The 12597-nt window shown below is 37.5% G+C and overlaps 1 protein-coding gene across 5 annotated transcripts in view; it reads right to left on the bottom strand.

Moving 5' to 3' along the window:
- Positions 1–12597, bottom strand: part of grid1a (glutamate receptor, ionotropic, delta 1a) — a 217858-nt gene that overhangs the window by 31224 nt on the left and 174037 nt on the right. For all 5 annotated transcript variants that reach the window (XM_067516498.1, XM_067516461.1, XM_067516470.1 and 2 more), the window contains 3 exons: positions 5728–5901; positions 1499–1660; positions 977–1096 (listed from right to left, as the gene is read on the bottom strand). In XM_067516498.1, the coding sequence (XP_067372599.1) occupies positions 977–1096; positions 1499–1660; positions 5728–5901 (456 nt within the window). The remainder of the gene's footprint in view (positions 1–976; positions 1097–1498; positions 1661–5727; positions 5902–12597) is intronic.

Here is a 12597-nt window from a genome sequence, read left to right as displayed (position 1 = left end):
CAAAAAGAAACCAATACATAAAACAATCTTGCCTGTGTGTAACCTATCAAGAAGCATGCATTTGATCTACTTTAACTCTCATCAAGCCAAAATAGTTGATGTTGGAGAAACTGAAAACCATAAACAGAGATCTGGTTCATTCAGGAGCTTAAGTTAATCAAGTGTTAGGATGAGTAACCAAAGTTCTTGTGGAGTACAGCTGACTGTCTACCTTATTATAAATGTATCTGTATTCACCTAGAGTCTGACAAAAAAAGCAGGTCTTTACATTCTGAGGATTAAGACTTGGAACCAGTGTTCTATGAAAAAAAAAAAAAAACAGCACATACGGAAGCTACAGACTGTTGCAAAACTTTCATACACTATTTGTTACTATGATGCACTCAACTGGAAACACAGGATCTCTAGTAGAAGCAGAACTTAATTCTGATCTACAGGGACGGGTGTCATGCAAGTCTTAAAACGATCCAGACCTGGAATGTATTGCAGCTACCCATCAACAGGTGTAGATAATTACCTGTTAGAGAAGAACAAATCCTGCAGGACACCACTTCTTTAGGCCTGCATTGAGTAACTAAACTGAAGTTTGGAGGGGGGCTTGAAATAATAAGAAAATATTTATTTCACTTTTATGTTCTTCTCACACAGTGAGTGGTCACATTGCGACACTGTCTAAGAAAAGCCATTTTAATCAACAATTTCACTGTACCTGCTGTTCCCTAAACACCTACAGAATGAACAATTATGTAAGTCAGTGCAGAATCACATCTATAAAAAAAAAAAACTTGCAAGATGGACTATACAGGCATTAATTTTTACTGTAATGCATACAGTGTGTAAACAGGACATGGCACAGTTGCTGAGCTTTGGAAGAATAAGAGGTGGAGCACCCTGTTAAGTTCACCCTGTTTTTAAACACACAGCAGCATGTTCATTTGCAACATACTGAAAGAAGATAAAAGCATGCTGAACTCACCCGTTTCACATCTTTTCCAAATGTCTCGCTGTAGCTGGTCCCAAGAATCTCAAATTGCACGTGAGAATTAGACCCTTCAGCGCGGAAGTCCATGAGCCCTGTCAGTCCACTGATCCGCCCCTTTGGCGGCAACAGCAAGAGAAAACATGTAGTAGTAGAACAGGCGTTTTTACTTAACTGTAACAGTAATTTTGCAGTTATAAAACATCATACTATATGATTTATGCAAATTATCCATTCAATGGAATTAGCCATTCAATAGAATATATATAATATACACGATTGAAATAGGTGAAGTTAAGCCACTTTATAATAAACAGTTAAACATACAAATATTTCAACGGGACAACTGAGGGGTTTTGCAGGCATAAAGAGATCGACTGTAAGCCTAGAATATGGCACAAATGCATCCTAAGGCCAAACCTCAAGATCATATTTAATAATCAGCTTCCTTAAGGGTAATAAATACATGTTTAAACAATCAAGGCCTGGCAACAAAACTGCAACTTTAAACTGTATTACCTTTTGGATGGTGTCGAGCATAGACCAGCCTCCATTCCATGGCTTGGTGGACTTCCTCATACAATTGAGGCTGGCCATACTGTGCCACTTCCTGTCCTCTAGCTTCCTGTAGAAGGCATTGGCCAGCATCAAAACACTGTCATACAGGTAGAGGTTGGACACCTGGTTCGGAAGTAGAAAGGCAAGCAATTGTAATAAATGCAGTATTTTTGTCCATACACTAAAGCTGCACAGCACAGACAAGTACACAAACTCTAGATATGACAAATAAAAGAATATCAACATAGCTTCATGTTAGAACTGTGTGAACAAAGGAGTGACACAAAAACTATTTTCAGTACGTTATGTAGGATGATGAAAAAGAAAAATGGAAAATCAAAACTTGATAGTCTCACTTTGAGAAAAAAAGCAGAGCAATTCTTTTTTTTTTTTAAGACAACGTCAGGGCTGCTTTTCGCCTCAAAAATAAGACCCCCTTTCTTCCTTTATTAGAATGACACTAAAGGATGTCACAATGAAGCCACCAGCCTCTTTGTTCTGACTGTCCACATGTTTACACTTGGAAGAAACACTGGTGAACCACTGAGGCTGACTTGCTGAATCTACCCACAGCTTGTGAAATTAGATGCATAATGCACACTTTAAAAAGGCAAATGTAATGATAAAGTAGACTGTTATGATCTGAAATCAAGAGCGGCCGGCAAAACAAAAATAATTTCCACTTCATTGTCCAGCTATCAAGTGTCAGAGATGCCATCAGTTCAACTGTCTCCCTCCAACTGCACCCTGTCAGGAATCATGTCTCCTGACTCTTGAATTGCTGTGAGAGCAGATTTGATAAGTCCTCTGGGTCAAGTCAAGTCAAATCCTTCCACTGCAGAAGATCCATGGAAGCAATACTAGCTGCCACTTGAGGCATTCAGTTCACGACATGTTTAGACTTTAGTCCAAGCCTCTCAGTGGTAAGACATCAAACAAGTCAAGTTCACTAGCCTCAAGGTCACTCAATCAGAAGCCGACTCCAGTTGAAATACAACATAAAAGTTCTGGATATCGGAGTCTGTACTTATCCTTCACAACAGCTGAGAGATTAGTACAGGAATGCAGTGCAATTACCTCGGTGTTTAACTATTCTGATGAATGCTTTAAGTCCCATTAACCAATATTTAACCCTCTTTCATGTGAATTATTAAGAACTGTGGGTGCACACACCACATGGTTTTGCCATCTGTCTGGAGTATGGATAAAAAGGAATGTGAACATTTCAGAAGTGCTAAAGGCAACGCAGCCATTTCACTCCAGATGGATTGAGCAAAAGAAAAGTCGAAGAGGTGTTACAAAAAAAGGGGGGGGAGAAACAAAAGTTATTACAAAGATCCAAAGAGGGGAATAATGATTTGTCAGAGATAACAATTGTAATGTTACTTAATAGCATATCTTCTTAATCAAAGCTCACGGTCACATTTAAATCATGGGGAGCATAATCCGATTTAGAGCTTACAGCATAGTACTTGACACTGAAAATTATTTGCTAAGCTTGTATTACTGTATTTTATTAACAAGAAGAACTATTTTAAGGTTATTTATTTGCTTTGCTTATGCTTTATCTAATGTTTTAAATAGATTTGCACCTTAATATAAAAGAAAAAATACATTTACTTTAAAACAAGATTTTACATTGTTCTGCCACTTATTCCCCAGTCACATTGAGCTGCAGTTATTTATATTCATGAACATTCATGTCCCTCATAATTATCTTATCTGGGGAGTTTAATCTATTTTCAGCTGCATACATAATAAGTTAATATTGGCTTCCATGAAGCACATGACAGGTCTATACGCTCCTACAACATGCATAAGGTTTGCTGTAATGTCATTACTTAAACTGTGAATAACATCTTTTATCAAGACATAATCATGCTCATTTGTGCCCTTACAGCACACGTACTGTATAAAGAACAATGTAGGATCACACTGTACTTGTGTAGCTGATAACAACTCTCCCTTATGTTTGCTGCTGGAGAAACAAACATATCATTGTTCCTAAAGTATAAAGTTGTTGTACTATAAATATTTGCCACAAAAGGTATTAAAAAAGGACACATGAAAAACACATCTTTGCCACCATTGAAATACTCAATATAGCTTAATCCGTCATAATGATTGCATTTTGTGCATTCATCCTCCTTAAAGTAGCTTATATATTTGTATCTGTAACTCAAATACACTCACGATCTACGTGCACAATGGATATATAGCTGTTTGAGAATTTTCTTTGTATGTTTTCATATTCTGATACTTTGCAGGCCAATTCCAGCCCTCCTTCTGGCAGTGATTTATACTTTTAGTAACATATTAATATTAATAAAAGACAAAAAGAAAAAACCTTTAACCCTATTATCTTCTATGCTATTTCTGTTTTAATTACACCTGAACAAATGCCTCCATATTCAGTAATATCAGTATCAGTAATAGCTCCACAACTGTAAGGCCAAAAAGAGTAACCATTGGCTCTAAAGGTTGCGAGACATAAAATAAGAGCCTCTCTCTATCACCAAGCCAAATTGAGATTTGAAAAACTACAGCACACAGTTAAATATTTATTTCTACCTAAATTAGAGTGACGCCCTAAAATATTGAATCAGTGGACAAAGATGCAGTGAAACATCCAATTGCAATAGCATCTTTGTTTATAAATCAGACTAGCAACTCAACCAATTTGATGCACTTCATTATTATTGCATCAATGTTAGATCCATTTGGGCAGTGTATCAAATATTTTATTTGCCTCTTGATAAGTAATCTATTGTTACTGTAAAATCACCTCTTTTTCTACAGCAAACGACTGCAATATACTCTCCAACCCCCAATTAAGTACTTTTTCTTTGCTGCACTGTGACCATATAACCAGCAGAGGGTACAAAGTTCTATGTTCCTGAAGTCACAAAACGGCTTTCTCTCTGAACTGGATAAATGGGAAAATTTATCAACCGTTGAATTAATACTACAGAGGAAGGTAAGACACTGATTCCATGTCCTTTTGGTTATATAAATGTGCATGTTAGGTGCAGACACACAACATAAATGTATGTGTGGCTCAGAATTTTGAAAAAAATTCTCCCTTTGGTGTTAGCAGTTTTGTTGATCCTATTGAGATTTGTTGGGAATGCGACATTGCTTTTCTTATGAGCTGACTCTCCAGTGTTGCGCCATGTGTTTATGGAGTGGTTGCTTGAATACACTACTCTGTACCTTCCATTTATTGCTCTGCTTATGTCTCTGTGTTTTGTCCTTGGGGCGGAACAATTTCTACCAGAGTGTGTTACTGGGTTTGAACTGTACAGGAATCCTGTGCTTATTAAACATTCTCCTGACTTTCTGAGATATTCTGGCAATGTATGGAATTACGGAGTTCCTACGGAGCAATGTAGTCCAATGCAGCGAGGAGTGTATAGATTTGTACACTGGAGAAACTGAACAACCACTTCACAAACACATTGCACCACAAATGAGAGCCAGCTTCTCAAGAAATTACTTCGCAGCCCATGTGCATCTGAAAGACAAGGGTCACTCCTTTGAAGATAGGAATGTCCACATTCTGGACTGGAAAGACTGGTGGTTTGAACAAGTTGTTAAAGAATCAATTAATGTCAGACTTAAACTACCCTCTCAACAGAGCGGATGGCCTATGACACCACATAATAAACACTTAATGCAGTTCTTAAATCACTCCTGAGGCAGTTTCACAGTCTTTAACTGACGTGACTCCAACAGCAAACATGAAAACGGGGTGGGCAACAACCCCCAAGACCATCAGGTGTGAATGACCTGACAACTCCACAAAGTTTATATACCTGCAACTGAGCCAAATGGTCACAACTGAAATTTGGGAACAGATATTTGACAGACATTTGAAGACAGACATTTGACTACTGGATGTGCCTGTAGTCAAATGTCTTCAAGAACTACAGGCACATCCATTTGCCACTGGACAGCACTTTTGGGATATTAGTCTATTCGTTATTTGGAAACTCAAAAACCTTTTAGGTTGTTGATGTAATTTGGTTTTAAAAAAAGTTTAGACGTTTCAAGGTTGTTTGTTTTCAAAAGTTAGTGCAGTTACTTGAGCCAAGGTTTTCTGTTAATATGAGGATAGCACAACTATATCACAAACATATATGCATACAAAAATCTTTCAGCCTTAACAGTAAGTCCTTAAGCTGTTTTACCTCCAGGGACTGCAGATAGCCTTCTTGCGGGTCACAGAGCAGGGAGGAGATGCGATGATTGTTTCTCATACAGCGAACGTTGGTATCTCTCCACAAAGGAAAGATCTGACGAATGATGGTCATCCTCCCCAAGGAGCTGTGAACCAGCTCCATGATGTCTGCATCACTCACCTCCTAAAGATGAGACCAACAGGAGGAGTTCAAATTAAAAGCTATGCATTTGTCATGTTATTGGGATTTGTGTAAAGTAGGAAATCAATCACAGAAATGCCTTAAAAAAAAGCTTTTCTGAGTGAAACTTTGGAAAAGAAACAAAACCTCACCGTTTTCCCAGTCTGTGCTTGCTTCTCAAGAAACTACAATATCACCTTATACACTGATGGGCTTCACTTACACTTGTGTGTGTTTGTGAGGGTAGTGCTAACAAGAAAATTGGCAAACTGACAACTGTTAGGATTTAAAATGTAAACATGGAATATACATTTATGTCCCATCACTAGTTTATTGCATGAGGTTTACTCTAATATTATTACTTAAACTGGAATTAGCTGTTTCTAGGTCAAGAGACAGGCAGAAAAATCTTGTTATTTTTATAAACAAGAATTTAGTCATCAGGAAACTCATTTAGTTTGCTATTCACATTAGACTGACAAATCAATGAACATTTCAAGTATACCCTTCACAATAATAGTGCAGGTGACCCTTGGACCTCTACTATGAGGGGGGGTACATGTGTAGAGGGTCCGTAGAGACCTTTTCTGTGAAGGGTTGGATCAATATTCATGAGACACTGAGCTGGCTGCTGGTCTCGAGAGCAGGACAATGGTCAATGAAGAGGCAGACAGTGAGTCTCTAGGGAAATGTTAGGTTCATATACTATCTGACAATAAAGATGTGAGGTTACTGTTGGGTCAAAATTTAAGCAGCTCTTAGCTGATATAATTCTTCACTACACATGCCTGAGTCTATGCTCTATCTGTTTTCGTAATCAGACATTTTGATCTATCTCATTTGCATCCACCTCCATGTTATTACTGCAGGTCTCTGTGCTCCCTCACAGAAGCGTAGCATGAGCAGCATCTATTCAGAGCAGCAGCTCTGGTGTTCATTGTGTGTGTGTCTACACAGGGGGGTGATCAGGCACAGTTCTGTGTTCTAGGTCACCCACATTTTGGAAGCGTTCAAAGTGGCCATGGCTGTAGTTATAAGGGTAAGAAAATGCAGGAAAATTGATTTGTAGCATTTACAATGTTATGGGTTGCTTTTGGATTTACATAATACGAGTAAATTCAAGCGGTTATGTGCACTGTGTGGTTAGCTGGATTGATTAAACTGTAACCTTATACACTTAGTATAAGTGTAACTGTTCTCAAAGACGTGTGAGATAGGCAACTAGTAAGAGCTTAAATGTAGGAACATTGACGGTCCTAATTTTTCCCAGATTCTTTCTTTTTTAGTACCTTACCTCTTTCATTCTAATGCGGTTTTCAACCTCTAAATATCTTCTCTCCTTAGTCCTTTTTGTGCGTTTAGCCAATTTTAGCAGATCATCAAGAGCACCTTCCTTCACATTATTTCCTTTCCTTTGAATTTTATTTTCTTTTTCTGTCCTTTTCTCAGGTCCATCTCATGTCATATACACAGGTTTAGAGTGCAAAATGACATTGAAAGCAAAATTGAAGTAATGAATCTAGATTCTTTCTGCCAGAGCCAGTATTCCCAGAACTTGCGAGGCCATCTAGTTTTATCATTTGACTCTTTTTCTGAGTCTTCACAGTCAAGTCAGATGGAAACTATGAATATTCATGAATTGCCATGACACATTAATCAGATGAATTATGCTGCATGGTTCACAGAGCTGGACCCTCATGTCCAAACTAATAACTACTTGTGCCACCCAGTCTAAGGGTTCTGTCACTATCATGGGGGACATTCGTGTCATAAACTAGGGTCTGGCACTGACCAATGGGTCATGGCTGACAAAACACGTGCCTTTTAACCTTCATGTGATGAGTAAGTACAATCACAATTTAGACGCCACCATCATAAATTTAACTTCTAAAATTACATGCAAACATCACCTATTACTACAAAAAACCTCTAAAAGGACAGATATATTTAGGTCTCATACATTTCAGTAAACAATTTCTGACAACCATATAAAATTATGAAGTGCTCTTAAAGTTTATAGTTATCACACAATCAGTCCAGATGCTAAGCTCTTTGGAGGTAACCCACTCAAATTTCTCACAACGTGAATACAACACGGCCATGTTTCAATGACAAACAACGACCAGAATACATTAATCAAATCAAATTCTGCTGACAGATAAATTAGCCTCTTTGTGCAACTCAGTCAATGTTATTAATCTTTCACTGGAAATAAATAAATAAACTTATCAGTAATCACGACAGCAATTTAATTAGAAATTAAGGTGCTCTCTGAAGCTGCAGGCAACTAAACTGGGAAGTAGTGAGAGTCCGATAGAACACAGCACCGTGCATGTTATTTTCTTACTATTATCCAATTATTTGGTGACAGAACCAAATAACTTGTGTATAGTTTTTGCTTTAGAAAAAAACAATCTAAAATCACTAACGTCAAATATCACAAGGTACAAACCAGAATTGCTGATTTCTGAGAACAGCGGTGGAAGACATAATCGGATCATTAACTTAGGGCAAAAGTAGGAACACCCAAGTGTAGAAATGTGAGTACCAAAAGTACTCATCATGTAGAATGGCTCATTCATCAGTGAAGATTACTGGATAGTAGATATTACTTTTAGGTAGCACTAAAATGTAGTGAATAAAAAGTAACAATTGAAACTGATTAAAATAGTCTGTAGGAAGATGCAAACTTAACCCTAAACCTATAATAATGTACATCATCATAATAAAAATAATGTTCTTTCATGATCAGAAGTAACTAAATTAATCAGAGTGCAGAATAAAAAAATATTACTAATATAATAAAAATGATATTAGTGCAAAATGTTGCATCCCCCTTTGGAAAATAGGGAATGCAAAATTTTGCACCCAACTGTAGCAGGGAAAATAATATTGGTAACAACGTTCTTGGTGCTTCCGATGACTGCACATGACCTGCTTTAACATTAGTTCTTCAGTTGGTTGACTGATAAGAAAAATCACAACAGCTGATTTTTGCCACTACTGTTTATTAATTCTCCAGGAAAGTAGCTATTTTCCAATTATAGGTTTATTGCTATCAACGATGGCACAATGTGACTATGGTTTCAGAATTCAATGAAACAGGTGGACAGGAAACTCATTAGTACAACTTATGTGAATGTATACGTGAGTGTTATGTTATTTTCATGAACAGCAGTAGATTTAATTTAGTAGTGGGAAAGTAGTAACGACATTGAGTTCCTGTCTGTTTGACAAGAAGTCACTGATGTCTTATAATAATTATTGCCTGTTTACTGTAGTTTATGAATTTAAACCAGTTCTGTTAGCAGCAAAACTATACCTACATCCTGTATAATGCCATGCTCACAATAACTGCACCACTTAAAATTGGAAGTAAGAAAAGCAATGTTTTCAGTCCCAGTTCATGATTAAGGGAAGAACTGAATGAAACTGAAACAAAAGGAAGACCATTTGCAATAACATGTGGTCTGAGCAGCCGGAAATGCAAAATAATTTCATGGCAAATTGCACTCTACCACCTGATCTGCATAAACATAGCCAGTTTCGCCACTCCAACACTGTGCACACATGACGCACACAAATTTATTTTGAGGCAGAAATGTACCCACCAAAAATATGGCCTTTGACTAAAGGACAAAAAAAAACGTGCCTGTGTTTTCACTTAAGATTAGACTGAGTAAAAATCATTAAATGAATTAATAGGTTAGGGTTAGGGCAGTCACTTCTACAGTCAGCTACTTTATTACATAGCTCAAGGTCCTTGGAATCAGTTTAGAACTAATGTTAGGTCTATCATATGCAGTGCAGAGTATTATCCACTATGTATGCTAGTATTGAAAGTTATACTGCTTTAATGGAACTATTCTGCGCGGATTTATTTAATAAAACATGCAGTCTATAACTTAAATTGCACACTTAAACCTAACGAACAAATGACTGTAACATTTAGATAAGGTGGTTAGTGAAGGCAGTTGCCTGTCTTGGGGCCCTTTAGATTTATCACCATGATGTTGGATGTGTCCTGTGGTCACCACTTGTGAGTTACTACATCATTCTTTGGCATGTGAATTGCATTTTTGCATGGACACTCTTCATGGTTAGTGGCACACATAATCTTAACAGAAAATCTAGTGTTTTGACACATGCAAAATTATACAATAATTTTAACAAACAATGCAGTTACTTTTTGATAAGTGGCCTCTTTAGTAATCCACCTTCCTATACCAAGCTTTGGTGCGCAGATTGCATCAGTATGAAAGGGTCCCTATCTAAGTTGCTTGATGGGCAGTTACCCAAGACATCAGTCATATCATGACTGTCCTGCTCAGCTCTGGCTGTCACAGCAGGCACAGCCACCTAATCCATCAAACATTCTGAGGTGTCACCATCCTGCTTTTGAAGGGAAAACAACAACAACAACAACAAATCCTCCCAGGATGTGCTATCCATCTGAGTCCACTAGACAGTGTTAGACAGTGTGCAAGCACCTGCAGCTCCGTGGTTTTGTGGGTGGTTTACAGAGATGTGCCTGACTGTCATCCGTGTACCCACCTTACATCAAGTCCTACTACACTTCAATTTCTGTTTTAAAGCTTTGTTTTACTAAAGATTATAATGGTTATGTGTTGTATAAATTTTATACCCTGAGGATTAAAAAAACTGTATGTTCATTCAAACCCAATCCTTTCTTTTGACACTATACTCATATCAGTGGCAAACTAAAAATATTTAGAACTGAAGAAAATTTGTTAAGGAAAAAGCTTGTTGTTTTAAAATTAACCTTTTCTTCCCATTGAGCACTCCACTAATTTTACATGTGAAACATATTTTATAATGTCTCCTGAGCCTCTCAATGGAGCTTCAGTCACTCAAGTCTGGGGTTAAACTAATAGATATATTGTTAAATCGTCAACCTGGTCTTCATAGAAACACAGGTGCTATTTATGCATATGGAACTGACTGTTGATCATTTGTAGTTTTCCTAATCCCACAGGGTCCAGAAAATGTTTCCATTGGAAATCTAAATACACTGTAAGAAATGAGAATCAAAATAAAGCCCTTGTTCTATAAAAAAATTCTTACTGATAGTCCCTTGACCCCTATGGCACAAGAAAACAAGTCATGGCTCATTGTTTGTTGCTCTGGTGACAGGATTTCTTCACAAGTAGTCAATGGAGTTAACTTGGAAGCATATTTGTACTATGCAGATTCAATAACTGGGGTATTATCACAGTTTGAGGTTTTGGGATATAAATTATATAATAAATCTTGCTCCCAGTCTGCATTTGGATTATGTTTGTCTCTGTGTGATTCACGCCAGCATTTCTTCAGTGTTCATCGGGACTACACGGATTTGTTCCTGCCAACATGGATCATGTTTGTGCAATGGGTGAAAGTGTTACACAGATTCCCTCTGAAAGATCCTGAAAGGAGCAAGTCGTGGCTAATAGTGATCAAAAAAGACATAATGTAATATGCCATCTCCCAGAAAGATGCTGTGACTAACAGTCAGAAGGCTGTAACATGACCAACTAACAGCAGCTGATGATGGGTACTGAAATATATGGTCTTTGTTGCTTTTACTTCAGCTTTTTAGAAACAAGGTAAGTGTATGTCAGCTGACTGCATATTACGTTAAGAGACTGGAATACTGGTTATGCATTTGTGTTGTGATTATTTTCCCTTTCTGCCTTTTTCATTCATGTTCTCAGCTTCATTATTGTGCTTCATTAAGCAATGGGAAATCCTGCCAAAATTCAAAGTCTGATACAAGCTTTATACTGCATTTCTGATTAACTCCAACAACAAGTAAAAACTCAATGGATCATATCCTTTCATGCAGCTTAGCTCCAAAACTATTCATTTAAAATCAAATATTTAAAACACTGGGAATATTCAGTACCAGTCAGGGAGGATCTGATGTAAAATGCTACTGATTTTAGGTATTTGACTCATACTAAAAGGTCAGTAGGTCAGCAGTACGTGTGATCTATAGCATTTAACCTGTGAATCCATTTTTAAAACTTCAGGCTGCCTTATGCTATAGTTATTTACGTGCATTATAAATATAATGGCACCCCTCAATAGGGACGTAGCATCTGTTTTATTCCTTTCTGTTTATCTGTAGGGTCATTACACTTTATTGTTTTTTCATGATCGTGCTCATCATCATCATTTTCATTCTCCATTCATCACACTCTGTGCTCTTACCACATTTCAAGCTTGACAACTACATTCATCGTGAGTTGCAGCTGGTGGCAGATTAGCATAACTGCTTGCCGTGAGAAATGTGAGACCTTGCTTTCACTGTGAGTAGTGTAAAGGCTGGCAGGAGCCTCAGGGAAGCCGATGGGTTGGGCAGGCAACAGTGAGCCTCAAGATCACCTGGTTAAAATGAATGTCACAACTCAGTCATGATCAGGCAGCTGAATAGAAGCAACTGTCCTCAGGGAATGTTGGTGTACACAGGGGCAAAAGGTAACATGGAAAGCTGTTATTTCCCAGCAGGATTTGGTGATATACTCAAGACAGAATCTGCTCTGGACAAAAGAATTCCTATCAATGCAGGAAACAGTATCTTATAGATGTGTAGTAAGGTTTAAGAACAGGCACCAGCAGCTGGGAATAAAAGGGGAATGATTCATAATTGTGAAATGTATAAATTAACCCATTAAACACTAAAATAAAAAAATTAAG

The sequence above is a fragment of the Channa argus genome, chromosome 1, assembly GCF_033026475.1.
Source record: "Channa argus isolate prfri chromosome 1, Channa argus male v1.0, whole genome shotgun sequence".
NCBI lineage: Eukaryota > Metazoa > Chordata > Actinopteri > Anabantiformes > Channidae > Channa > Channa argus.
The sequence above is the reverse complement of the archived record's forward strand: the minus strand, read 5'-3'. Positions and strand labels throughout refer to the sequence as shown.